The sequence below is a fragment of the Molossus molossus genome, unplaced genomic scaffold (genome assembly GCF_014108415.1).
Source record: "Molossus molossus isolate mMolMol1 unplaced genomic scaffold, mMolMol1.p scaffold_m16_p_21, whole genome shotgun sequence".
NCBI lineage: Eukaryota > Metazoa > Chordata > Mammalia > Chiroptera > Molossidae > Molossus > Molossus molossus.
The window spans coordinates 42,787,024-42,814,301 of record NW_023425357.1 but is presented as its reverse complement, the minus strand read 5'-3'; the positions used below and the strand labels follow the sequence as shown (position 1 = coordinate 42,814,301).

The 27,278-nt window shown below is 46.6% G+C and overlaps 1 protein-coding gene and 1 long non-coding RNA gene across 41 annotated transcripts in view; one reads left to right on the top strand and one right to left on the bottom strand.

Annotated features, from left to right (window-relative positions):
- Positions 1–1,514: 1,514 nt before the first annotated feature.
- The window catches only part of NLRC5 (NLR family CARD domain containing 5), an 85,816-nt gene continuing 60,052 nt past the window's right edge, over positions 1,515–27,278 (top strand). For 30 of the 38 annotated variants that reach the window (XR_004961203.1, XR_004961202.1, XM_036276101.1 and 27 more), the window contains exons 1-2: positions 20,866–21,330; positions 25,043–25,159. Coding sequence is in view for 8 of the 38 variants with exons in the window: in XM_036276124.1 (XP_036132017.1) it covers positions 25,141–25,159 (19 nt within the window). In the remaining 30 variants the exon portion in view is untranslated. The other 8 variants (XM_036276124.1, XM_036276125.1, XM_036276126.1 and 5 more) reach the window with 8 other exon arrangements.
- Positions 10,946–17,812, bottom strand: LOC118639625. 3 transcript variants are annotated; one of them, XR_004961206.1, is made up of 5 exons: positions 17,612–17,812; positions 13,834–13,935; positions 12,794–12,857; positions 11,841–12,052; positions 10,946–11,628 (listed from the first exon to the last, which is right to left on the bottom strand). It is a non-coding gene; the product is annotated as an uncharacterized LOC118639625 (long non-coding RNA). The 3 variants fall into 3 exon arrangements; XR_004961205.1 differs by having other exon boundaries at positions 10,946–12,073; XR_004961204.1 differs by having other exon boundaries at positions 10,946–12,052.

Sequence of the window (27,278 nt, the reverse complement as noted above, 5' to 3'; positions counted from 1 at the left end):
CACCGAAGTGGGGGACCTTGTTTGTCTATCTCGCTGGGGCCTCCAAATGTTGTAGTAACGAGACAGACTAGACTCAGACTCCCAACTGGGTTCAATCGAAGAGAGCTTTATTAGCCGCGCAGCGACTGTCCCCCTGCGCAGAGGAGAGAGCAGCCCCGAGCTCAGGGGGTGGGCTGCTTATACAGTTGTCTTAGCCCCTGTTAAGAAATTGTGCTAAGGTCCGCGAGCACGCAAGCACGCACAGACGCGGGTATCTGCAGCTAGCCATGTGTCTGAGGGGTATTTGCACAGTGTAGTGGTCAGCTCCGGCTGAGGCCCGTCTCCTTCCCTCCTCCCTAGTTCCTGGAATCCTCTGAGGGTCCAGGGCAAGGTCTGCCAAGTGGGACATTTTAACTACAAGTTTTCACAGTACTTTAGCTGTATGTTCTTTTGTTTTATTGCCCTATTGTCTGTCCTTCACAATACTGTCATTTTAAGTGGCTGCGCTGCTGTCTGTAGAATGGCTGAACAACATCCATCTTTGTTAAACTTTAAGATAGGGTTTGGTTTTTTCCTAATACACATGGACTCTTTCCTGCTTTACATAAAAAACAAGATGTGACATTATACTTCCCTCTCATGGACCTTCCCCTCAGGGAAGGAAGTATTGTTTTTTTAAAATTAATTTATTTATTTTTGTTACAGATGTTTCTCCTTTTTCCCCCATTGATCCCCTCCCCTTCCCTGACCTGTCCCCAGCTTTGTTGTCCATGTCCATTGTTCATGCACACATGCATATAAGTTCTGTGGCTTATCTCCTCCCCCCCCCCACCCCCAGGGAAGTATTGTTGAGAAAATACCTTGATAGGTTTGGGGTGGGACCCAGTAGTCAGCAGGGACCAGGACATGGAGGGGAGGTGGGGAAGGGCAAATTGCATTGAGCATTCCTGTGGGGTGGGGCTGCTCTATTTGTTCCTAAAAGGAAGGGAAGAGGCAGAGAAGTGAAGAGAGATGAAGTGGAGAGAAGCTAGACCACACAGGGAGAAGATCCCCCAGAAACTTCTTAGGAGTAAGATGGCCAAAGGGCTTTTTCGGTCCAGAGATGCCCCTGCTCCATGTGAAGCGGGCACTGACAACACAGACTCTGGCTCCGGCTCTGTCCTGCAATCATTAACCTGCTCAACACACATCTGCTCAGTGTCTACCGCACACCAGGCCCTGTGATAGGCCCTGGCTGTGTCTGGGAAAACAAGAGTCCCTGCCCCCATAAAGCTGGTGTGCCCGTAGGAACAGACAATAAACACAGAGACTCAGCGGTGTCTGCAGCGAAGAAAGACAAAGCAGGGGAGGGGAGGGGGAGGGGAGCTGTGTTTAGAATGGAGAGGTCATGGCTTTCTCTTACGGGGCACTTGGGACACTGGAGGGTGTGAGGCAGGGAGCTGGAACCACGTGCTGTCTGGAGGAAGAAGGAACCAGGGCCTTTTCCTCAGGGAGCGAGGAGTAGAGAGGGGGAGGAGGAAGAGAAGTAGGGGGAGGACAGGTTGCTTAAAGTCAGCTGTGCCTACAGGGCTTCCCGTGAGTGAATTTTTTGGCTGTAATTTAACAAAGGGCTGGACCCATCAGAGGAGAATGCACCATTACAACCCCCACCCCTCCCGGTGGGGAGATCTGTCCGCAGGATGGTATTTCGGCTGCCTGGCAGTTTATCTGTGTCAGGAAAGGTGGGGCTGCCTCTGCTGGCACCAGTGTGGTGAATGTCCTAGGAGCTGGAGCTTTGCTCACATTCTGGATGGCTTCCTTCTGCTAGGTTCTCAAAGTGGACTTCCAAAGTGGTAGGTGGACATTATTTTTATTGTTGTAAAATACACAAAACAGAAAATTTACCATCCTAACCATTTTGTTTTTATTTGATTTTTTAGCATTTAGTTTCTTTTTTTTAAATCTTCACCCGAGGATGTTTTTCAATTTATCTTCAGATAGAGTGGGAGGGAGGGAGGGAGGGAGAGAGAGAGAAAGGGAGAGAGAGAGAGAGAGAGAGAGAGAGAGAGAGAGAGAGAGAGAGAGAGACATCGATTGATGTGAGAAGGACACATTGATTGGTTGCCTCCTGTAGGACCCCAACCAGGGCCGGGGACCGAACCACAACCAGGTACGTGCCCTGGACCAGAATTGAACCCAGGACTTTTTGATCTGCGGGCCCACACTCTAACCACTGAGCAAAACCAGCCAGGGCCAGCCTAACCATTTTTAAATGTACAGTCAGTGGTTGTGTAATGTACATTCACATGGTTGTGAAGCCATCACCAACAACCATCCTAATTACTCTTTTCATCTTGTAAAACTGAAACTCTATGCCCCTGACCCAATTATTTCCCATTCTTCCCCCTCTCCGCCCCTGATAATCACCATTCTACTCTCTGTCCCTATGAATTTGACTACTCAAGTTCCTCTTATAAATGCAGTCATACAGTATTTGTCTTCTTATGACGGGCTTATTTCATTTAGCATAGTGTCCTCAAGGTTCATCTATGTTGTAGCATGTGTCAGAATTTCCTTCTTTTTTAAGACTGAATAATAGTCCATTGTACATATAGACCACGATGGACACTTGCATTGCTTCCATGTTCTACCTATTGTGAATAATGCTGCTATAAGCATGGGTGTATAAATATCTCTTCAAGACCCTACCTTCAGTTCTTTGGGGCATATGCCCAGCAGTGGAATTGCTGGATCATATAAACTTCTATTTTTTTTTTTTATTACAGATGTTTCTCCTTTTTCCCCCATTGACACCCTCCTCCCAATCCCACCCCCACTAATAATTCTATTTTTAACTTTTTGAGGAAACTCCACACTGTTTTCCATAGTGGCTGCACCATTCTACATTCAGCCAGCAGAGCACAAGGGTTCCTATTTCTCCACATCCTCACCAACAATTGTTTTCTGTGTTTTTTTAAATCCTTACCTGAGGATATTTTTCCATCGATTTTTCAGATAGTGTGGGAGGGAGGGGAAGAGAGAGAGAGAAACATTGATATGAGAGAGACACATTGCTTGGTTGCCTTCCGAATGACCCTGATCAGGGCCGGGGACCAAACCACAACTGAGGTACATGCCCTAGACCAGAATTGAACCTGAGACTCTTTGGTCTGCAGGCCAACACTCTAACCACTGAGCCCAACTGGCCAGGGTTGTGTTTGTTTGTTTTAAATAGTAGCCATGCTAATGAGTGTGAGGTGATGTCTCACTGTAGTTTTTTGTTTGTTTTTTTGGTATGTACCCCTAGCGAGAACCGAACCCGGGACTCTCTGGTCCGCAGGCCGACGCTCCAACTGCTGAGCCAAACCAACCAGGGCTCACTGTAGTTTTTTATTTGCATTTTTCTAATGATTAGTGATATTGAGCATCTTTTCATGTATTTATTGACTATTCGTATACTTTCTTTGCAGAAATGTCTATTCAAGTCCTTTGCCCATTTTTGAATTGGCCTGTTTGTTTTTTTGTTGTTGACATTTAGGAGTTCCCTACATATTCTGGATGTTAATCCCTTATCAGATATGTTTTACAAATATTTTCTCCCATTCTGTTGCTTTTTTATTCTGTAAATAGTGTCTTTTGATGCACAATTTTGAAAGTTTTCATGAAGTCCAGTCCGTCTATTTATTTTTTTGTTGTGTCTTTGATGTCATCTCTAAGAAATCATTGCCAGACCCAGCGTCATGAGCTTTCCTCCTATGTTTGCTTCTAAGAGTTTTATTGTTCTCGGTCTTGCATTAGGTTCTTGACCAATTTTGAGTTTGTTTTTGTGCGTAGTACTAGAGTCCAACTTCATTCTTTTGCATGTGGATATCCAGTTTTCCTCCCATTGTTTGCCCAAAAGACTGTCCTTTCCCCATTGAATGGTCTTACCACCCTTTCAAAAGTCATTGACTATATATATGAGAGTTTATGTCTGGGCTCTCTGTTCTATTCCGTTGGTCTATATGTCTGTTTTTATGCCAATTTCACACTGTTTTGCATTTGTATCCTGTTACTTTGGTGAACTCATTTATTAGTTCTAACAGTTTTTTTTTTTTTTTTTTTTTTATCCTCACCCGAGGACATTTTTCCATTTTTTGTTTAGGTTGGGGGGGGGGGGGAGAGGAACAGAGAGAGAGAGAGAAACATCGATGTGAAAGGGACACATCGAGTGGCTGCCACCCGCACAACCGACCAGGGCTGGGGACAAACTGCAACCGAGGTACGAGCCCTTAGCGGGAACCGAACCCGGGTCTCTCCAGACCGCAGGCCGACGCTCTAACCGCTGAGCCAAACCGGCCAGGGCAGTTCTAACAGTTCTTTGGTGGAGTCTTTAGGGTTTTCTATATATAAGATCATATCATCTGCAAACAGATAATTTTACTTCTCTCTTTTCAGTTTGGATGCCTTTTATTTATTTTTCTTGCCTAACTGCTCTGGCTAGAACTTCCAGTACTTTGTTGAGACGTGGTGAAAGCAGGCATCCTTGCCTTGTTACTAATCTTAGAGGAAAAGCTTTCAGTCTTTCACCATTGAGTATGTTTGCTGTGGGTTTTTCATATAAGGCTTTTCTTATGTGGAAAATAAGGCTTTTATTATTTCTAGTTTGTAGAATGTTTTTATCATGAAAGTGTGTTGACTTTTGTCAAATGCTTTTTTCCTGTATCAATTGATATAGTCATGTAGTATTTCTCTTCATTTTGTTGATGTGATGTATTACATTGACCTATTTTCACATGTTGAACCATATAATTTTTTTTAACAGCCTGCTGATTTCATTTTACTAGTATTTTGTTGAAGATTTTTTTCCATCAATGATCATAAAAGATATTGGTCTATAGTTTTCTTTTCTTGTACTGTCATTGTCTGACTTAGGTATCAGAGTAATATTGGCCTCCTAGAATGAGTTAGGAATTGTTCCTCTTCTTCAATTTTGGAAATATTTACAAAGAATTGGTATTAGTCTTGTTTTAGATGTTTGGTAGAATTTATCAGTGAAGCTGTCAGGTGTAGGGCTTATTTTTGTTGGAAACTTTGTTGTTGTTGATTCATCTCTTTACTAGTTATAAGTTGATTGAGATTTTCTTCTTTGGGATCTAGTGTTGGGAGATTTTGTTCTAGGATTTTGTCCATTTTTTCTAGGTTATTCACTTTGTTGGATTATAAGTGTTTATAGTACTCCTATAATTCATTTTATTTCTGTAGAATTGATAGTAATGCCCCTACTTTCATTTCTGATTATTTTTTAAAATCTTTATTGTTGAATGTAGAATGTATTACAGATGTTCCTCATTTTTCTCCCATTAACCCTCTCCTCCCCCTCCCACCTTTTCCCACACTATTGTCTGTGTCCATTGGTTATGCATATAAGTTCTTTGGTTTATTTCTTCCCCCCGCCCCAACCCCTTTCCCTTTGAGGTTTGTCAGTCTAGCAATGAATTTGTACTTCTTAATCCCTTCACCTTTTTCACCCATTCCCCCAACCCCCCTCCCATCTGGCAACCAACAAAATGTTCTCTGTATCTATGAGAGTATTTCTGTTCTACCTGTTCATTTTGTTTATAGATTCCATTGTCAATAGATATGTATTCATTGCCATTTTGTTTGTTCATATATTTTATCTTTTTCTTCAAAAAGACCCTTCATTATTTCATATAACAACATTTTGGTGGTGATGAACTCCTTTAACTTTTTCTTGTCTGGGAAAGTCTTTATATGGCCATCGATTCTAAATGACAGCTTTGCAGGATAGAGTCATCTTGGTTGTAGGTTCTTGCTTTTCATCACTCTGAATATTTCTTGCCACTCCCTTCTGGCCTGCAAAGTTTCTTTTGAGAAATCAGCTGACAGCCTTATGGGAACTCCCTTGTAGGCAACTAGCTGCCTTTCTCTTGCTGCTTTTAAGATTCTCTCTTTGCCTTGAACCTTTTGCATTTTGATGATGATGTGTCTTGGTGTGGGCCTCTTGGGGTTAATCTTGTTTGGGACTCTCTGTGCTTCCTGGACTTGTACGTCTGTTTCCTTCACCAAGTTAGGAAAGTTTTCCGCCATTATTGTTTCAAACAGGTTTTTCGATTTCTTGTTCTCTCTCTTCTCCTTCTGGCACCCCCAAGATGCGAATGTTGGCACGCTTGAAGTTGTCCCAGAGGCTCCTTACACTATCGTCATTTTTTTGGATTCATTTTTCTTTTTGCTGTTCTGATTGGGCGTTTTTTGCTTCCTTATATTCCAAATCGATGGTTTGCTTCTTGGATTTACGTACTCTACTATTGAATCTGTGTAAATTATTCTTTATTTCAGTTAATGCCTCCTTCAATTCTGACTGTGCATCCATCATTTCTGACTGGTCCTTTTTTATGCTCTTGAGGCCCTCACTAAGTTCACTGAGGTTCTCACTGAGTTCATTGAGCATCCTTATAAGCAGTATTTTGAACTCAGCATCTGTTAGGTTGCTTATCTCCCTTTCGCTTAGTTCTTTTCTTGGGGTTTTGTTCTGTTCTCGTTTTTGGCTGCCTCCCTGGGTTTGTTTCAGTGTATTACTTAACGAGCGGTATGGGGCTAGCTGAGACCAGATGCTGCTCGTTTGAAAGAATTTAGGAAAAACCTGAAGCAGGATCCAAGACAGGCCAATCCTATGGTTAAGCAACTGGCAACAGCTTGGGTGGGCCTGAAAGTTGGGTGGGGCGGGGCAGGGCGGGCCTCAGGGAGTCACCAGGGCGAGGCTACCAGTGTGAGCCAGGTTGCTGGAGTCCCAGATATGGCAGCTATCTGCTGCCCCAGGGAAGGGCTCACCAAAGGAACAAAGGCCTCTGACAGCACGTTTGTCCCAGAGAAAGTCCCCTCTCCAGCCCTCGCTCCAGTGCCAAACAGCTCAGTTCTTCCCTGTATGTCTCTGGTGCCCCTCGAGCTGCCTCCCCTCCAAGCTTAGAGGGAGAGAGTCCGATAAGTCCATGCGCGGGCCCTTTAGGGAGCTGCCTGGGGCTCCAGCCGACTCAGCCTCCCTGAGCCTCAGTTCCCGCTGGTTTTCCCAGCCAGAAGTGATGGAGATTCTCTTCCTGGCACTGGAACCCTGAGCGGGGCACCTGGTGTGGGACGGGGACCCCTCAGTCCTCAGGAAGGACCTTCCCAGCCGAGGTGTCCTCCTGATTTTTATCCGCCACACATGGGTGTGGGACCAGCCCGTCCCCTCCGCCCCTCCTACCAGTCTGGATGTGGCTGCTGCTTCAATCCCGTAGTTGTAGGACTTCCATTCATCTTGATTTCAGGCGGTTTTGAATGATGGTTGTTCTGTAGTTTAGTTGTAAATTTGATGTGGTTGTGGGAGGACGCGATACTGCGTTTACCTCCCTGCCGTCCTGACCGGAAGTCCTCCATTTCTGATTTTAGTCATTTGAGCTTTTTCTCTTTTCTCTTAGTTCATCTAGCTAAAGGTTTGTTGATGTTTTGAAGTATCAACTTTTGATTTAATTGATTTCCACTATTTTTACATTCTCCATTTCATTTATCTCAAATCTTGATTTCCTTCTTTTGGTTAGCTTTGGGTTTAGTTTGTTCTTCTTTTCTTCCCTAAATTGTAAAGTTAGGTTGTTGATTTGTTTTTTAATATAAGCATTTATTGATATTCATTTTTTCCTTTAGCATTGCCTTCATTGTGACCCATAAGTTTTGGTATGTTGTGGTTTTGTTTTCATTCATCTCTAAGTATTTTCTAATTTTCCTTGTGATTTCATCTTTGATCTATTGGTTATTTATTTTTGTTTTATTTATTTATTTATTTATTTGAGGGCAAGAGAACATCAGTTGGCTGCCTCCTGCATGCCCCCCACTGGGGACAGGGCGCACAATCGGTTTGATCCCCTGACCGGGAATCAAACTGGTGGCCCCTAAGTGCATGGGTTGACACTCAGCCATTGAGCCACACCGACCAGGGCTCTATTGGTTGTTTAAAAGTGTGTTTTTTAATTTATACAGTTTTGTGAATTTTCCAATTTTCTTTGTTATTGATTTCTAACTTTATCCCATTGTGGTAGAAGATACTTTGTATGATATTTATCTTTTAATATTTTAAAATTTCATTTTGATTTTTTTAGAGACAGAGGAAAGGAGAGAGAGAGAGAAACATCGATGTAAGAGAGAACCATCAATCGGCTTCCTCCTGCATGCCCCCGACTAGGAATCGAGCCTGCAACCCGGGCATGTGCCCTGACTAGGAATCAAACCAGGACCTCCCAGTCTGTGGGCCAATGCTCACTCCACTGAGCCATACCAGCTGGGCTTAAAAACTGTTGAGACTTAATATGTGACCTAACATATGATCTACCCTCGGAAAGGTCCCATGTGCACTTGAGGAGAGTGTGTATGCTGTCGTTGTGGGTGAAATGTGTATGTCTGTTAGATCTAAGCAGTTTATTGTGTCGTCCATTATTGTGAGTCAGTACTGAAGTCTCCAACTGCTACTGTAAAACTGTTTCTCCCCTTGATTTTGTCAGGTTTTGCTTCATGTATTTTGCCAGTCTATAATTAGACGTGTAAATGTTTATAATTGGTATATCTTCTTGCTGTATTAAACCTTTTATTAATTATGCTAAGCGAAATAAGCCAGTCAGAGAAAGTACCACATGGTCTCTTATTTGTGGACCATAATGAACAAAATAAGCTGTGGACCAAAAGAGACCCAGAGTCATGGAAGGAGGGAACAGACTGACAAACCTGAGGGATGGGGTGGGAGGGGTGGGAAGAGATAAGTCAAAGAACTTATATGCATGTATGCACAGCCAGTCTACATGGACACTAGGCTGGGGAAGGCAGGACGGGGGTGGGAGTGGGAAGGAGGGGGTCAATAGAGAAAAAAGGGGGACATCTGTAATACTTTCAATAGTAAAAAAATAAACCTTTTATTAATATATAATCTTCTTTTTCTCTTATAAACTTTTTTTTTTTATCCTCACCTGAGGACATTTTTCCATTTTCTGTTCAGATAGAGTGGGAGGGAGAGAGAGGAAGAGAGAGAGAGAGAGAGAAACATCGACGTGAAAGGGACACGTCGAGTGGCTGCCACCCACACAACCAGGGCCGGGGACAAATTGCAACCGAGGTGTGCACCCTTAGCTGGAACCGAACCTGGGTCTCTCTGGACTGCAGGCCGACGCTCTAACTGCTGAGCCAAACTGGCCAGAGCTAAACTTTTTTGATTTAGACTGTATTTTGTCTGATTATTAGTATAGCCATGCCTGCTCTCTTTGGATGGTATTTGCATGGAATATCTTTTTCCATCCTTTTCAACTGGTTTTTGTTTTTAAATCTTAAGTGAGTTTCTTGTATGTGCAGTCACTTTCTAATTTTTCCCATAGGTGCAGTTGTTTTTGAGTGTCCCAGTCTTTAATATCTGGCTCCTGAAAGGGAAAAATAAAGGGGGAAGTGGGAAATTTCCTGGATGTCACTTTAGCTGGAGGGGGAGGGGCTTGCAACAATGGAGGGAGATGCAACAAAGACATCCTGCTGTTTGCACCTCTGAGGTCAGAAGCAGCAATCAGCGATCAGAGCACAAGTCTCCAATATTTGGAGGTCAGGATCCTTTTTACCTACCCCAGCTCCTCCAAGCTGTGTGCAAACTGCTCTGGGAACACGGGCACAGATGCCTGCCAGGTGGCTGAGGGGTGGGGGATGGGTAACTGCTACCGTATGAAAAACTGAAATGACCAAAATTAATCACAAGGTACAGTCCAAGCCTTCCCCAGGAAGTTGTAAGTTCCAAAACAGTTATACCAGAGAGATTCTGCCAATGACACTGTTGTCTCAGCGGGGACGTAGATTACTGGTACTTTCTAGTTTTCTGTCTTCCCAGAATCCTCTCCTGGACATTTATTTTTAAAGTGTTTGAGACCATATTGTTTAATTAGTCTCCTAAAAGACTGTGCAGATGTAGAGACTGCAGGAAGCTGGAAAACATCCTGATTTCCCATCATCCATGGGGTGGGTGGGTGGAGCCAGTACCAGCACCATCCCCAAATTCTCATCGGCCCCTTTCCTTGGCAATTTCTTCTGTCCCTTGTGGTCAAAAGGAGGGACATTCAAACCTTGGGGAGCTGGTACTCTGAGGTGTTCAGCTCGTGTCCTGGCTTCCTGTTTGACTGGAGAAATTGCTTGCTATTTTGTGTTTCTTGGGAGTCTTTTGGATAGAGCGTTCACTAAGTTAAGTCATAGAGTAAGTCTGTTGTCTCTTTTCAGTTCTGTTTAGTCCTTCCTGATTAGTCAAAGAGAAAGTGCTAATGTTCACAGTGCCTCTCACACTCTTGATCTCTGTTTAAGAATGGGGGTCCTGGGAGGCAGCAATACCCAGTTCCAGCCCAACAGCCTCACTTTGTTTTTATTCCTTGGGCTTCTTTTTGGAGTTACCTTCCACTCATGGTGATACTTTAGAAAGTAACATGAAAAGTGAAATGACTTCTAGAAAATTAAAAAAAATGATATTCTGATTCTCAGGTAAGGCAAAAATATTCTCAGACATGAGTAAGAAGTCTTGGAAATCATACACCTCTTCCTAAAGGGTGAGATTGTGGGGAAAACTTCATGTTATATATTTCTGCAATGTTTTGAACTTTTCAAAGGAGCCAAGATTATATTTTAAAAGCAGAAAAGTAATAAAGATCTATGGAGATGATTTTTTAGTTTAGAAGACCATTTGTTGACAGTAGTATGGTATACTTCAGTTAGAAAAGGGACTCTGGATTCAGCTTAGGTTTTATTTTATTTTTTTAAAAATTGATTTTAGAGAGAGAGGAAGGGAGAGGGAGGGAGATAAAAACATCAATGAGAGAGAACATTGATTGGCTGCCTCCTGCATGCCCCCCACGGGGGATCAGGCCCACAACCTGGGCATGTGCCTTGACTGAGAATCGAACCAGTGACCTCTTGGTGCATGGGTCGACGCTCAACCAGTGAGCCACACTGGCTGGGCTCAGCCTAGGTTTTAAATCCACACTTTGTTTCTTGACTTCTCCGAGTCTGTTTATTCTTCTGCAAAATGGGGGAACACCTGCCTTAAAAGGTATTGAGGGTCCACTGAAGAAACTGGGTGGAACGCCACAGCATGACGCCTGGTCTGTGCTGATAACCCCGATTCCACGGCAGCTGCCCTGCCCTTCGTGGTGCTGGGCACTCCACATGTATAACGTCTCCCGTTCTCCCTGGGACTCTGGAAAGTATATGCAGAGTCATCACCCCATCTTTAAATGAGGAGACTGTGGTACAGAGAGGTTAAGAAACTTGTTGTAGGTTACACAGCATTAAATATTGAATCAAGATGCCAGCCCCCACCTCCTGACCATAAGGGCTCTTTTATCAGCTCCACAGATCCCTGTGAGATAGGCTTGCTCGCTGCACAAGTGAACCAGGGCTCAGAGAGGGCAGGGACTTGCCTGCACGTCCTGCAAGTCACCTAGCAAGGCTGGGCAGTGGGGCTCAGAGCTCCAGCCTACCAGTCCCTCTCTCCTCTCCCCCAAACCTTTCTTCTGCCCGTGTTTTGTGTCTGGGCACTGTCAGCTGGCAGGGGGAGAATGGTTCAGGTGATCCACCCCAGAAGCACAATCCCTCTTCTGAACTTGAGAGGGCCCAGCCTTCTGTCTTCTTTCACTTAGAAAAACCAAAAAAGTTTTCATTATAAACCACAGAAGTAACACATGACTAAATGCCCTTTGCAAGAAGCTAAACACCTTATACATAAGGTTAAACTGCCCATTACTCGCTGCTCCCGCCACAGGTCTGTCCTGTCCCAGTTTGAGGTGACCAGTTTGGTGTGTTGCCTTCTAGAACTTGAAGCCTTCATATAGTGAAATAATACTTACAGGGGCTTACTCACTGCCAGGCCCTGTTCTGAGCACTTCCCGGGTCGTAACTCGCTGAAGCCCTACAACCACCTTGTGAGCTCGGTGCTGCTATTGTCCTCACTTCCCAGATGAGGATACTGAGGCCCAGGGAGGTGCGCGACTTGCCTGACGCCACACAGCCTGCAGCCGTGGACAGCCTGGATCCAAAATGCATACTCTCAGCCTCTCCACTGTGAAAACATGTTATAGACCTGTGAGAAGAAATGTGGTGTTGGGTTCAGTGTCTGTGTATTTTTATTTTATCCTCGCCTGAGGACATTTTTTTGTTTTTTTGTTCAGATAGAGTAGGAGGTAGAGAGAGAAAAAGAGAGAGAGAAACATTGATATGAAAGGGATACATCGAGTAGTTGCCACCCGTACGACCCAACCGGGGCCGGGGACAAACTGCAACCGAGGTACATGCCCTTAGCAGGAACCGAACCCGGGTCTATCTGGACCGCAGGCCCAATGCTGTAACCACTGAGCCAAACCGGCCAGGGCAGTGTCAGTGTATTTTTAAGACAGATGATGTCATATAGTGCGTATCATTATGCAACGTGTCTGGTTTAGTCAAGAATGCATCTTGAGCCCTGGCCGGTTGCTCAGTGGTTAGAGCGTCGGCCTGTGCTCCAGAGAGACCCGGGTTCGGTTCCCGCTAAGGGCACGTACCTCGGTTGCAGTTTGTCCCTGGCCCTGGTTGGTCGTGTGGGTGGCAGCCACTCGATGTGTCCCTTTCACGTCGATGTTTCTCTCTCTCTCTCTTCCTCTCCCTCCCTCCCATTCTACCTGAATAAAGGATGGAAAAGTGTCCTTGGGTGAGGATAAAAAAAAAAAAAGAATGCATCTTGAGGAGGCAGCTGTGTCAACACAATCAGTGGTCTTCATGCCCCTAATCCAGTGGTGTGGTCCCACCTCCCTGTTGGTCTACAGACCGTCCAGACACTGCGACAGGACTGCCTTGTCCAGCACTCCACGGGCTTTCTGTCAAGCAGTCATCTGTGGAGACAAAGAGCGGATGCACTGTAAGTGTTAGAAGTCACTGCTAATTGGCCCTTCAAAGTGGGCAGACCAATTTCCAGGCCATGAATCTGGACTTTAGGATCCAACTTCTCTCCTTTACATTTCAAGCCTTTTTCCTCCCCCGCTCCCCTTTCCGTCCCCCTGAACTTCAGAACCAGCCCAAGAACCCTCCAGGATCCTCGTGTTAGTCATCGGGAGACCTCCTCAGGGTCTCATCTAAATGTGGCCTTCCTGCCCCCAGGCTCACAGAGGGCAGAAATCACTTGGCTCTGGTTTGCCGGAGAGGCAGGGTTCTAGGTGCGAGGGAGCACGGGGCCAGTGTCTCCCCACTGGGAGTGGAGAGGGGGTGTCATGGCCTCGCAGTCATGTGGGGAACTTTCAAAAGCGTGGGCGCCTGTGATCTGTACTCAGAGGCGGTGCTGTCATTGGTCCCAGGTGTGGCCCACTGGGATTTTTTCAAGACCTCCCCAGATGATACTAATGTGCAGACGACTTTGGGAAGCACAGGCCTGGCAGGTCCGGGGAGAGGCCTCTGGGGGCCCCGGACCACGCTGGGTGGGAGCCTCGTCATGGAGGCCTCTCCAGTCACTTCCTGTGAGGGCTGGGCCCAAAGTGCCAGGGCTGAGCGGGCGCGGAAGGCCACTGTCTGGCTGCCTTCTGTCACAGCCAGGCTAGGGCTGGCTCCAGGGCACCCTGGACTGAGAGGAGGGTGGACCTGGAAACCCCACAGGGTTCTTTGGTAGAAAGTCCAAGCCCTTCCAGCAGCAAAGGAGGAGATTTAGTCTGGTGGTGACAGCTGGGACCCAGATTCCCAGTTCGCAGTGACAAGAAGAGAGAGGCCTTGTTGGATTGGGAACAGAGACCACCCAGGCCCAGGCCCGAGGCCCAGAAGACTCTCTCCAAAGTGTCTTCCACCCCGAGATGGCTTCCAGATGAGGAGACGTTAGCTCACCTCCCAGCTCTGCGTCGCTCCGGCAGGTCCCCTTACTGCTGGGAGCCTTGGTTTGGGAATCAGTAAAGCACTGTGACCATGCCTTTCACGTCTTACAGGGCCCTGTCATTGTGAGGGACAGTGAACATGACGATGTTTAAAGAACAGTCACCCCACATCATCATCCCCCGTGGAAACATGCTGTGTCAAGGGCCCACTTTTCCACTGTCAGTTTTGGTGGGTGAGGGAGGGTATGGCTGCTAACCTCTCCCTGAAGGTTCACCCCATTGGCCCATGAAAGGTGGGTGACTTCTGGGGTGGGGCTGCTTTGACCTCCCCGAAAGAGCCCGCTGGGTCAGTCTGGCCCTGCCTTTGCTACTTATTTGCTAAGAATGCCAGAAAGGCCTTCCCCTCTCAGGGCCTCAGTTTACCCATCTATAAAATGGACCTCGTCTGGACCCTACAGTCAGGACTCCTCCAGCTCTATCCCCCTTTGCATCTAGACTCAGCCCCCCTGCAAAGCTCCAGACTGTAACTAGCAAGCCCTGGGGAAGGCAGCGCCCTGGCCTCTCTGCCGTGGGCCCCGGCAGGGCGTGGCATGGAGGACTCTGAGAGGGCTGGAGGGCCTCTGTGGGCACTGGGCCAGCCTAGGTCCCCAGGCCTGACCTGCCCCCTTGGTCCTGAGAAACCAGCTTCAGTGGCATGTTCCTTTCTTCCTTGGAGATATTTCTGTCTATATGTCTGTCAACTCTGTCGTGACCCGGGTTGCCTTTCTTATCATCCCCACCAGCCAACCGTATCCTTCCTGACCCTGAGCTCAGCACTCGAAGCTCCTTACTCTGTCCCTCTTTCCAATATCCACCCTCAGTCTCCCTCTTCCGTCCTAGCTTTTGTCACCCTGACCCAGGAGCCAGGGGCAGAATTCAGGGTGTGCCATGGGGACAGGGCTTCTGGCCTCCCACAGCCCTTCTCCTCAGCCTGACCCTCCCAGACCCTTCCCCAGACAGGTAAGGCAGGTGATGTGCGCTGTAGAAATGAGGAAACAGGCCCTGGCAAGCCAGGGACGTGTTAGCACCCGTCTGTTCTTAATGCGCAGCCTCGTGGAGACTCCCCCTTAATCCAGGCCCGAAGAGTCGAGAAGAGGGAAAAGCCAAAGGAACAGTAGCCGGAAGTCTGTGACTCAAGTCACATCCTTCCTCCACCACCCCCTTCTTTCCTTGGACCCTGTGCTGGGGGCTGGTGCTACTTTGGAACCAATAACACCATTGCTAACAATAGCTGACAGGGATTGAGCTGTTCCTGTGTCCCACTGCCATCAGGGATTTTGCCGCCTCATCTCCCAACAACCTGCCAGCTAGAGGTTATCTTTGCCCGAATAGCAGCCACTCTGTGTGCTCCCTCTGCCTCTGCTGGCTCTCCCATAGTCGGCAGTGCCCCCATGCCCTCCATCCGCTGTGGGTACAGACCGTACAGCTGCACCTTTCCCCAAAGGATTGCTCTTTGCTGACACTGGTTGCCTCTGGCAGAAGTGCCTGGGCTATAACCTCTCCCTCCCCACCCACTGGGCAATGCCCATAGCCAGTGACTGGCAGATTGGCAGCTATGGGTGTAACTGCCCAATCTACTTGCCGCTTGGCAGGACAAACCCTTGAGTGAGAGAAACAAGGCTACTACCTGGCTACCTGCTGCCCTAGCCAGGCTAGGACTAGCCCTAGGGAACCCTGGCCCCCAGGAGGGTGCACCTGGAAACCCTAAAGGGTCCTTTGGTGGAAAGTCCTTTGGTTCACATTCCAGAGCTCCCATGGGTCAGGCTGAAGCTAGACTGTTCCTGAAACCACATCCTTGTTTGGCTTCTCCCTCCACCCCATCCTGCCTCCCTTACCCCTCAATAAATAACTTTATAGACACCTGTCCGGGGCTCTGCTTCTAGAAGCCTAACCTAGAACATCCCCATTCTACAGATGAGGACACTGGGGTACCAAGAGATGAAGTAGCCTGATCAAAGTTCCATAGCGGTAGCTGGAGAGACGCAAACCTGGGGCCAAGGTGTTTGCTGTTACCCAGAATCAGATACTGCCCTTGCCTTTGAGGTGTTCCCAGTCTGCTGAGGTCCAGGAAGCTGCCAAGAGGAAATGACGACGCAGAGTGGCAAGCAAGACCCGCGACAGAAGGGAAAGAAGAGGGTGCTGAGGAGCGAAGCCGGGGCAAGCCTGACTGGGTGGGAAGGCAGCCAGCAGGACTTCCCTGAGAAGGGAGACGACCTGGGTCTGGAAGGAGAAGGAGGAGTTTGCAAGGTGGGGAAAAGGGAAGGTTGTTCGAGGCAGAGGAAGAGAATGTGCAAGTCAGAGAGTTGTGAAAGAGGACCAGAGGTGGGGCTGTGAGTGTTGCTGGGAGTGTGTGGGTGCTGCGGGGCCAGGAACCCACTGGTAAGGACCATTTTATATGCAACCTTTGAACCTTGTTGGGTGCCTGCTTTGTGGAAGCCACATGAACATGGCGCAACTTTCCCTTGGAGGTGGTGGGATGACGTGAGGAGGTTTAGAGAGAAATGAGGTGAGACCAGGGCTGAGTCTTAGAGATACTCAGGCCAGATGTATGTGTGTGTGTGTGCGCATGTGTATGCACTTGCATACGTACATATATGCATGGGTGCGCGTGTGCATGTGTGTAGACTGGAGGTGGGGGCTCCCCAGACAAATGGAACGACCAGGACAAATGCCCGGAGCTGTAGTTAGGAGACTGGCCTGAGTTCTCAACTTCTTCCTCTAACCTCTAGCCAGTAAGTACCGTGGGATAGCAGGAGGGGTCCCCAAGAGCACAGCAGCGAGGGCAGTGGAAGGGTCATCTGTCCAACTGAAGCCTGGATCTTCACCATGCAGACCCCTAGTGAGACCAGCACCCGACAAGGCCTGCAGGCACCCCCTTGCCCTTGCCCTCTGGCATTCTGGACCTGGAGTGGCCAGACCACTGGACTGCAAACCTGCACGCCTGGGTTCCCTTTGGGCGCTGACTGTGTGACCCTGGGCATTTCACTGCCTCTCTCTGAGCCCGTGCTTGCTCACCCGGGGGTGCACAGGTGGTTCTTAGAGGTAACCCTTTGGATCTGTGCTGAAATGCACAGGTGAAGGTTTGCAAGTTTATTAGGTTTTATTTTCTTGTTCTGTTAGCAGCAGCTCTGCACTCTTGTTTTCTATAAAACTGTATGCATTTGAGTGACACAGACCTCCAAATTTCCGTGTAATCAAAACCTGCTAGCCATGGGTGGAGAAGCACAGTGACTGGAAATGTCTCTCTCATTCTTTGATGGATATTCCAAACCATATAAATACGAACACAGGAGATTTGAATGACAACCAGTAAAGTCAAGGTAATAGGTATATGCAATTAAAAAAAATTTTTTTATCAGATAATACATGCATACAATATAAAATTCTAAGCCTTCCCCTCCTGGGGATAATTACTTTTATGAGATTCTTTCAGAAATAGTCATGTATTTAGAAAGATATACATTTTTTCTTCTTACACAAATACAGTTTACTCTATACCCTGTTCTGCCCTTGCTCTTTTTAAAACATTTAATGTATCCTGGACACTGTTTTACGTCATTCCACTTAGTTCTGCCTCTTGCTTTTCAGTGGCTACGTAGAATATCATTGTGTGAACGTGCATAACTGAGGTAGTTCCTCTTTGATGGCTGTTTAGGTTTTCCCCAATCTTCTTCTATTATAATTAAGGCCACATTAAATATGCCTGAACATAATCCTTTTACACATGATGAATACACCTGCTGGCTACATACCTGGGCATGGAATTGCCGGGTGGGTTGTGTGGCATCCACAGTGTTGGTGGGCAGAGGCTGTATCTGTTCACGTCCCCACGGCAGGGTCTCAGAGCGCCTGTCCGCTGGCCGCCTTGCTGTGCACACCCTCGCAGTCTCAGCTGGAAAAAGTGTACGTTATAGTTGCAACATGGACGTCTTTCATTTCGTGTGAGGTTGAGCATCCTTCCACACACTGAAGAGCGATTTGTATTTCCTTTTTTGCAAACTGTCCATGTTCTTTGCTCACTTTTCTATCAGGATGTTATTTTTTTCTTTATTAATTTGTTGTAAGTCTTGATATGTGACATAACTAGCAGATATTTTTTCCATTTTGTCACCTGCCTTTTCACTCTATTTGTGGTGTTCATGTGCCTGGGTTGCAGGTTTCCCCAGCCCTGACCGGGCTCTTTGGGAGGCAACCAATTGATGTGTCTTTCTCAACATTGACGTCTCTCTCTCTCTCTACCTCCCTCTCTTCCACTTGCTCTAAAAATATTTTAAAATCAATTTAAAATTTTTTTTTTAATTTTTAAACTTTTTAGTTGTGAAATATAACACAAAAAACATACCAAAAAATTAAAGATACAGCTTTATGAATTGTTGTAAAGTGATTATCTATACCCTTGCAATACTTTTATGGTTTAATTTTTTACAATTTGGCCCATCTAGACTTTATTTTGGTATAATTCGTGAGACAGAAATTTCTCTTTATTGAAAAAAGAATACATTTTTAAATGTTCATGGAGTATTTTAAAATTTATTATATACCAAGCAAATAAAAAAAAAGAAAAATCTCAACATATTCTCCAAAGTGGAAATTGTATAGAATTTATTCTTTGTACAGTACAGTAAAACAGAAAAATAATGACAAAGGTTTAAAAATTAACTTATCACCCTGGCCAGTTTTGCTCAGTATAGCGTTGGCCCTCAGACTGGAGGGTCTTGGGTTCAATTCCCAGTCAAGGTCACATGCCTGGGTAGTTGGGGTCCTGCAGGAGGCAGCCAATTGATGTGTCTCTTCTCGCATTGATGTTTCTCTCTCCCTCTCTCTCTTTCTCTCCCTCCCTCCCTTTCACTTTCTCTTAAAAATATATATATATATATATATATATATATATATATATATATATTTCATTGGAAAAATATCCTCAGGTGAGGATTAAAAACAACAACAACAAAACAAAAAAAAATAGGAAAAGACTAAACGTAACCTAAACAATAAAGTTCATAAGTGTAAAGAATAACCAAGTCTGGCCCTGGCCGGTTTGGCTTAGCGGTTAGAGAGTCAGCCTGTGGTCCAGAGAGTCCCAGGTTCGGTTCCCGCTAAGGGCACGTACCTCGGTTGCAGTTTGTCCCCAGCCCTGGTTGGGTTGTGTGGGTGGCAGCCACTCAATGTGTCCCTTTCACATTGATGTTTCTCTCTTCCTCTCCCCACCCCCCACTCTATCTGAACAAAAAAATGGAAAAATGTCCTCGGGTGAGGATAAAAAAAAAGAATAACCAAGTCTGAGTAAATAAGGGGAAAGAAATAAGATTAAAAAATTATGAAACTAGCCCGACCCGTGTGGCTCAGTGGTTGAGCGTTGACCCACGCACCAAGAGGTCACCGGTTTGATTCCCAGTCAGGGCACATGCCCAGGTTGCAGGCTCGATCCCCAGTAGGGGATATGCAGGAGGCAACCAATTGATGTTTCTCTCTCACATTGATGTTTCTATCTCTCCTTTTCTCTCTTTCTAAAACAATAAATGAAAACATATTTTTTTAAAAAAAGGCCCTGGCCAGTTTGGCTCAGAGGTTAGAACATTGGCCCGCAGCCCAGAGAGACCCAGGTTTGGTTCCCACTAAGGGTACGTATCTCGGTTACAGTTTGGCCCTGGCCCTGGTTGGGTCGTGTGGGAGGCAGCCACTCGATGTGTCCCTTTCATATCGATGTTTCTCTCTCTCTCTCTCTCCCTCCTACTCCATCTGAACAAAAAATGGAAAAATGTCCTCAGGTGAGGATTAAAAAAAAAGTAAGATGAACTATATCCTCAAGATGGATGAGTTGCTTTTCATTGGAATTTTCAGCCTCTGTCTGTCAGACCTGATGCAGAGAGTCACCCTCACTGGTGGCCTCTCAGAGTCTGTCTCAGTGTTGTTATTCACCTTGTGTAGGGAACTTTCATTTCTTGACATATCACTGGCCATTTCTTGTGCTTACTCATATCTGTGTATTTCTCTTCCTTACATATTAGGGAAATGTCTGTTCTAGTTTTTAGTGTAAATGTTCTGACATTTTAAAAACTCAAAACAAACCTTTTAGAAAGTTCCGATGGCACAAAGTGGTCATGAAGTACAGTGTAAAGGGCTCTCCGCTGCCTGTGTCCCCATTGCCCTCCCCAGACAATCCTGTCGCCAGCTTCTCGTGCAGCCCTAGAGCTGCTCTCTATGTATGCAAGCACACACACACACACACACACACACACACTTAAACGTACATGTGCCACAGCTTGAGTTCACACACTAGGGTACGTCGGATCTTTTTCCACTGAGCATACTGTTTTTGTGGTTCACTCTGTTGCTGAATAATATTCCATTGTGTAGATCTACTGAACTGAGGGTCCTCACGACTTTGATTACATTTATTTAAAAATCCTACCTGTAGAAATAGCACACTCTCTCTCTCTCTCTCCACAGACCTAGCCTCCCCCTCCCCATAATCAGCAACCCACCGAGGCAGCAGAAGACACTTGCCCAGATCTGCGTAATGGTCAGGCTGAAGACTACATCTTCACCTAAGTTATGACGCAGCTTCTGAGCCCTAAGGTGGAATGACCCCTGAAGGACACTGGAAAAGACCTCAGCAGTGTGTGGTGCCTCCCTTTGGATATGCCTTGTGAAGTTAATTGGACCCTGTTCTGATGTTGTCTGAAGCTAGCCACTGGGTATGTTGGTTCTGGGGTCTCTAGGAAGGGCTCCGGTATAGGCCAATATCTGACGCTGCCTGTGACTGGCCCTAGGCAGCCTGTTTGGAGCTACAAAGCAATCCACAGTCTGTGGCTGCCTCTGCTGGGCCTGGGTGTGTGCGGGAAGGACCAAGCTGTGCACCAAGGCCGGCTTTCACCAGCACTGGTCCTGGGGGCAACTCAGCAAAAGTCCCAAGAGCCCTTCGGTCCGCTTCCACCTGCCGGCTGCCTGTCAGGCTCAGTCACTGAAAGAGCCTCTGGTCATACTTGAGTTGCATGAGGTAGATTCTCAGGAGTCATCAGGTAGGGACCAGTGGTGCTCACCAGATTGATGCAGGTTCAAATCGGTGCCAGTGCTGAGTCTGAGGCCACTCAGCAAATGTCCCAGCGTATACCTGCCACTTGCTGGGTGCTCTCACACCTTTATGGTGGTTCGAAGTCTCAGGGAGTCATCAGGGTGAGGCCAGCAGAGTTTATCAAGCCCGAACAGACCCGGATTTGTCTGTATGAAGGGGAATCCAGCGTGTCCTAGAGCCAGCCACCCAAGGCAGCCTCTCCCGGAGTCTGCCAGGAGCCCTGATATCTGCAGGGCGGAGCTGCCAGGAGTCTCCGCCCCTCCGCTCCAGAGCCACACAACTCAGTCTGTCTGGTGGGATTCTGCCCAGACCTGGACAGGGCAGAGCCACCAAGAATCCAGAGAGTGGGGCTGCCAGGAGCCAGAGCTGGGGCTAGTGGATCTCCCTTGAGGGGAGGTGAGCAAGGCTTTATCTCCATTAGCTCATGCCTCTCTCCATGTCTTCTGTTAGAATTAGACAGTTTTGTTTAAAGAAATGTCATCAGTACCCCCACTACCTCTTCAACAGAACCTTGTCTTTTCCTATTCCTGGACCTTTGTAGACCCCCTCCTGCCTTCCCCACACTATTTTTGGTGTTCATTGGTTATGTATATATGCATAGAGGTTTTTGGTTTATCTCATTCTACCCTCCCTCCCTGCTTCCCTTTGAGGTTCATCAGTCTAACAACCAATTTGTACTTCTTAATTCCTTCCTCTTTTTCACCCATGCCCAGCCACACCCATCTGGCAAGCAACAAAAAGTTCTCTGTATCTATGAGTCTGTTTCTGTTCTGCTTGCTCATTTTTTTTTTTTTTTTTTTGGTAGATTCAATTGTTGATAGATATGCATTAATTGCCATTTTATTGTTCATATTTTTGTTCTTCTTCTCCTTCAAGAAGACCCTTCAACATTTCATATAATACTGGTCTGGTGGCAATGAACTCCTTTAGCTTTTTCTTGTCTGGGAAACTATTGATATGCCCATCAATTCTAAATCATAGCTTTGCAGGATAGAGTAATCTTGGTTGTAGGTCATTGCTTTTCATCACCTTGAATATCTCTTATCTCTCCTTTTTGGCCTGCAAAGTTTCTTTTGAGAAATCACCTGACAGTCTTATGGGAGCTCCTTTGTAGGTAACGAACTGCTTTTCTCTTGCTCCTTTTAAGATTCTCTCTTTGTATTTAACCTTTGGCATTTTGATGATGATGTGTCTTGGTGTGGATCTCTTTGGGTTCATCTTGTTTGGGACTCTCTGTGCTTCCTGGACTTGAATGTCTGTTTCTTTCACCAAGTTAGGGAAATTTTCTGCCATTATTGTTTCAAATAGAATTTCATTTTTTTGTTCTCTCTCTTCTCCTTCTGGCACCCCTATGGTGCGAATGTTGGCATGCTTAAGTAGTCCCAGAGGCTCCTTACACTATCCTTATTTTTTTGGATTCTTTTTTCTTTTTGCTGTTCTGATTGGGTGTTTTTTGCTTCCTTATATTCCAAATCGATGGCTTGCTTCTTGGCTTTATCTACTCTACTATTAATTCCCTGTAAATTATTCTTTATTTCTGACCAGTCCTTTATGTTGTTGATGTTCTCACTAAGTTCCTTGGAGGTCTCACTAAGTTCCTTGAATGTCTTACCAAGTTCCTTGAGCAACCTTATAGCCTGTGTTTTGAACTCTGCATCTGATTGATTGCTTAAATTCATTTTGTTTAGTTCTTTTCCTGGAGTTTTGTTCTTTTCTTTCATTTGGGACATGTTTCTTTGTATCCTTATTTTGGCTGCTTCCTTGTGATTGTTTCTATGTATTAGGTAGACTTGCTATGTCTCCTAGGCTTCGTAGGGTGGCCTATTTTTGTAGGTGTCCTATAGGATCCAGTGGCACAGCCTCCCTGATCACCCCAGCTGGGCCCTTGAGGTGAACCCCTAGTGTGGACTGTACACCCTTCTGTTGTAACTGAGTCTTGATTGCTGTTGGCATGTCAATGGGAGGGATTTACTCAGGCTGAGTAAGTTACTCAACTGCAAGGACTGGCTGTGCCCACTGACCACCAACCTCTGATCACTTTGGAGGATCAGCTATGCAGGGGCCCACCACGCAGAGCAAGACTTACTTCAGCACGGCTCTGTACCCACTGAGTTGACTCATTGAGTGTGTCACTTGTGGAGGTGGTTGGGTGGTGGTGTATTGATGTGGTCTGAAGCTGTCCACTGGGTGTGGTGGCTCTGGGACAAGATTAGCCACTGCCTGTGTTCTACCTAGGGCCGCCTGGCATAAGCTACAAAGTGATCTGCTGATGGCTGCTTCTTGTGCTGGGCTTGGAGGTGCCCAGGAAAAGTTAAGTTGTGAACCAAGGCTGGCTTCTTCCAGTGCCAGGCCTGGGGCCACTTAATGAGAGGTATGGGTCTTGCTGAGACCAGATGTTGCTTGTTTCAGAGATTTTAGGAAACTGAAGCAGGATCTGAGACAGGCCAATCCTACAGTAAAGCCTTTGGAAAGTTGGTGGGGCGGGGCCTCAGGGAATCACCAGGGCGGGGCAAACAGTGTGAGCCAGGTTGCTGGAGTCCCAGGTATGGCTGCTGTCTGCCGCCCCAGGGAAGGGCTCATCAAAAGAACATAAGCTTCTGCCAGCAGGTCTGCCCAGGAGAAAGCCCCCTCTCCAGCCCTCATCCTGAGGCCAAACAGCTCGGTTCTTCCCTGTATGTCTCTGGCGCCCCTCGAGCTGCCTGCCCTCCAAGCTTAGAGGGAGCAAGTCCAATAAGTCTGTGCGCGGGCCCTTTAAGAGGAGCTGCCTGGGGCTCCAGCCGCCTCAGCCTTCCTGAGCCTCAGTTCCCGCTGGTTTTTCCAGCCAGAGGTTCTGGGGATTCTCTTCCTGGCACTGGAACCCTGAGCAAGGCACCTGGTGTGGGACAGGGACCCCTCAGTCCTCAGGAAGGACCTTCCCAGCCAAGGTGTCCTCCTGATTTTTATCCGCCACACGTGGGTGTGGGACCAGCCTGTCCGCCGTCGCCCCTCCTACCAGTCTGGATGTGGCTGCTGCTTTAATTCCGTAGTTGTAGGACTTCCATTCAGCTCGGTGTCAGGCAGTTCTGAAGGATAGTTGTGCTGTAGTTTAGTTGTCATTTTGATGTGGTTGTGGGAGGAGGTGAGACCATGTTTACCTATCCGCCATCCTGACCAAAAGTCTCTTTTCCACGTACATTTTTTTTTTGTATCCTCACCCGAGGACATTTTTCCATTTTTTGTTCAGATAGAGTAGGAGGGAGAGAGAGAGAGAAACATCGACGTGAAAGGGACACACTGAGTAGCTGCCACCCACACAACCAACCGGGGCCGGGGACAAACTGCAACCGAGGTACGTGCCCTTAGTGGGAACCAAACCCGGGTCTCTCTGGACCACAGGCCGATGCTCTAACCACTGAGAAAACCGGCCAGGGCTTTTCCACGAACTTTTTAGTCATCTTTTTTTTTGTCCATTCTGAGTTGTCAGACAAAATCCCTAAAGGTGTGTTTACTAGGCCTTTGTGCCGGAGCACGGATTTACAGTGCTCTGCGTGAGAGTGACCCATGCCTCTGGGTTTTCTCATTAAAAAGAATGTTTATTATAGATAACAAACGTTCTTGTAATCCTTTCAACAATAAAAAATGTTAGAAAAGAACATAATAGAATTGTCAAGAATAAATAAAATCGTCCATGTAAATTGTTAAATTGTGATGGTGGGGGGAGTACGTTTACTTTCAATTGTTTAAACCAGTTTCAAATGCAATAAGAAAGAGATTGCAAATCCTAACCTTTCTGGAGTTTTATTGGAAAAGGCATTTGGCATCTGGGGTGAGGATTACTCCTTTTTCCTCCCAATAAGTAAGTTGTAGTAAGTTGGCCATATTTGAAGGGCTCACTGTGATGCCATGAGTCACTGGGCCAGGTGTGGCAGGAGGTGACCCAGGGAGGGTGAGCAGTGCACACAGTCCAGGGACAAGAACAGGATCTGTGAGTGAAGGTGAGGGGACTGTTTCTAGGTCAAATGTCCTCAGAGGTGTCTCCAGAGGCAGGGGTAAGGGCTGGTGCCTTCTTTACAGCATTTCTCTTGGATTTTGGAAACGGGGGCGAGCACCCTGTCTCCTCTCTCCTTAGGTGCCTGCCCTATGGAAACAACCTGCAAATCCAGCTCAAGGCACAGGACTTGGCCCAGGCACCCATGAGACTCTCTCCACGGACACCCTAGAACATCTATGATGAACCAGGAGCCAAGTAGGTGATCTTCTCCCTTTGCTTCCTCTCTGTTCCTTCTGTTCACTCCTTCACTCACCTGCCCACTGCCAAGATTGCTCTCTGCTGGGCTGTCCCCAATACAACAAACCTACCCTTAGCCATCATTCAACATGACAGTGAAAATCATCAGACACAGAAAATCAGCAAGGGCCTGAGACAGCATCTAATCTACCCATTTCATAGGTGGTGTAACCAAGGCCCAGGTAGGGAAAGGCTTTCTGAAGGTCATATTGTGAGTTTATCAGCCAGGATAGGCTTGTTTATGCTGCATAACAACCAACCTCCAAAGTCCCAGTGTCTTATGAGAACAAAGGTTTATTTCCTGCTCCTAGTTCTTGTCTCTTGTAAATCGACTGGGACCTTGGTTCCACATTATCCTCTTTCCCGGACCCAGTCTAAAACAGCACCTCAAACCTGAATGCCCATCTCCATGGTAGAGGAAGAGAGAGCATGTTGAGTTACACACTGGCTCTTAAAACCTTAACACACCCTGGCTGGTATGGCTCAGTTGGTTGGGCGTCATCCCATGCACCAGAAGGTTGCTGGTTCAATCCTGGGTTAGGGCACATGTCTGGGTTGCAGGCTGGATTGATGTTTCCCTCTCACATCAATGTTTCTCTCTCTCTACCTATCCCTTTCTCTCTCTCTACAAAAAAACACAACAAAATCAATACAAATATTTTTTAAAAAACAACAACTTCCGCACAGACATGACACTGGGTCATTCTTCAGCATATTTCATTGGCCAAAGCAAGTTTGGCCATTTCTGATTTCACGGGGGCAGGAAGATGAAATCCTCCTAAGGGCCTAGAAAGAGGAGAAAGAGAATATCTGAGAATCAGTTGTAGAGATGGGACAGGAATGTTAGTCTCCTAACCCTGGGGCCGAGGATCTTTCTACTATAATCCCACCTCCAAGGCTGTTTCCAAAGGAATCTCAATGACCAATAGTGAGGCAGTGTGCTTTTCCTCCCGGGACGCTCATCCTTGAAGAGCTCGATGTCTCACCCCAGGGGGATAGAGCACCCATGGTTGACACAAAGGCATTGTGTTAGGCTGGCTGGAGGGGGAATTTGAGGATTAATAGCCCCAGAAATTATACCATCTAAGGCACTCCTCACTCAGCCTGGCATCTTGCTGCCCTGGATGATTTCTTCATGGACAGCATGAAGCTGTGCCCTAGGCCATGGCCACATCCTGTAGCCAAGATAACACAAAGCTCAGGAATTTAGCCATTGACTGTACCATCCAGGGCTTCAAGGCCTTAGAAGTTTACTGGCTCAGACTGAGAAATCTCAGTTCTGAGCCTGGCTTTCCCATGGACTTGTAGTATGACCTTTAGTGGGGATGGTGTCCCTGCCTACCCTATGGACGTGAGAATGTTTCATGAATTCTAAAGTTCTGTGCCTGAGCAAGGAGTTGTTATTAGTCTGGTTGGGGAGGGATGACCGGGGGTGGGATGGGGTGGGGGTGGGGACACATGCCCAGTAGGTCTCTGCTGGGGTCAAGGAAGCAACTGGGGTCTGAACCCCAAGACACGTAGTCCTTGCCCCAACCTCTGGGAGTTGATAAGTTGGCTCCTGGTGAGCCTCTCCGCCATTTCGGAGTTAGCAGTGGAGGTCTCTGGGAGTTGTGAGGATGAGAGGAGACACATAAAGCACTTAGAACAGCCCTAACACACAGGACATGCTTTCTGAGTGTTTGCTACTATGATTAAGAAAATAGGACCAGAAAGTACATTTGGAAATATTATAGCATATCTCACCATATGACAGACAACCAACTAGTTAACTAATCCCCACTTGTTGGACAATAGATTACTTCCAATTTTCAACTATTATAAATATTCTTGCAGTGCACAGCTTTGTCATTAAATTTTTTATGTCCAGCCACAATTGTCTCTTAAGCCTAGAGTGTTAGAAATGGAATTGTTGGATCAAAGGGACTGCATACTTTTTAGGCTTTTGCTGTGTAAGTGCCCTCACCTTATGGCAGAACTCCTTCCAGCAGGTTGTTTGAGAGTTCTGTTTAGAAGGGGAGAATTCGCTTAGAAGAGAATAGGGTTTGCCTTAGCCAGGATTAGACTTCACTGTGTGTAG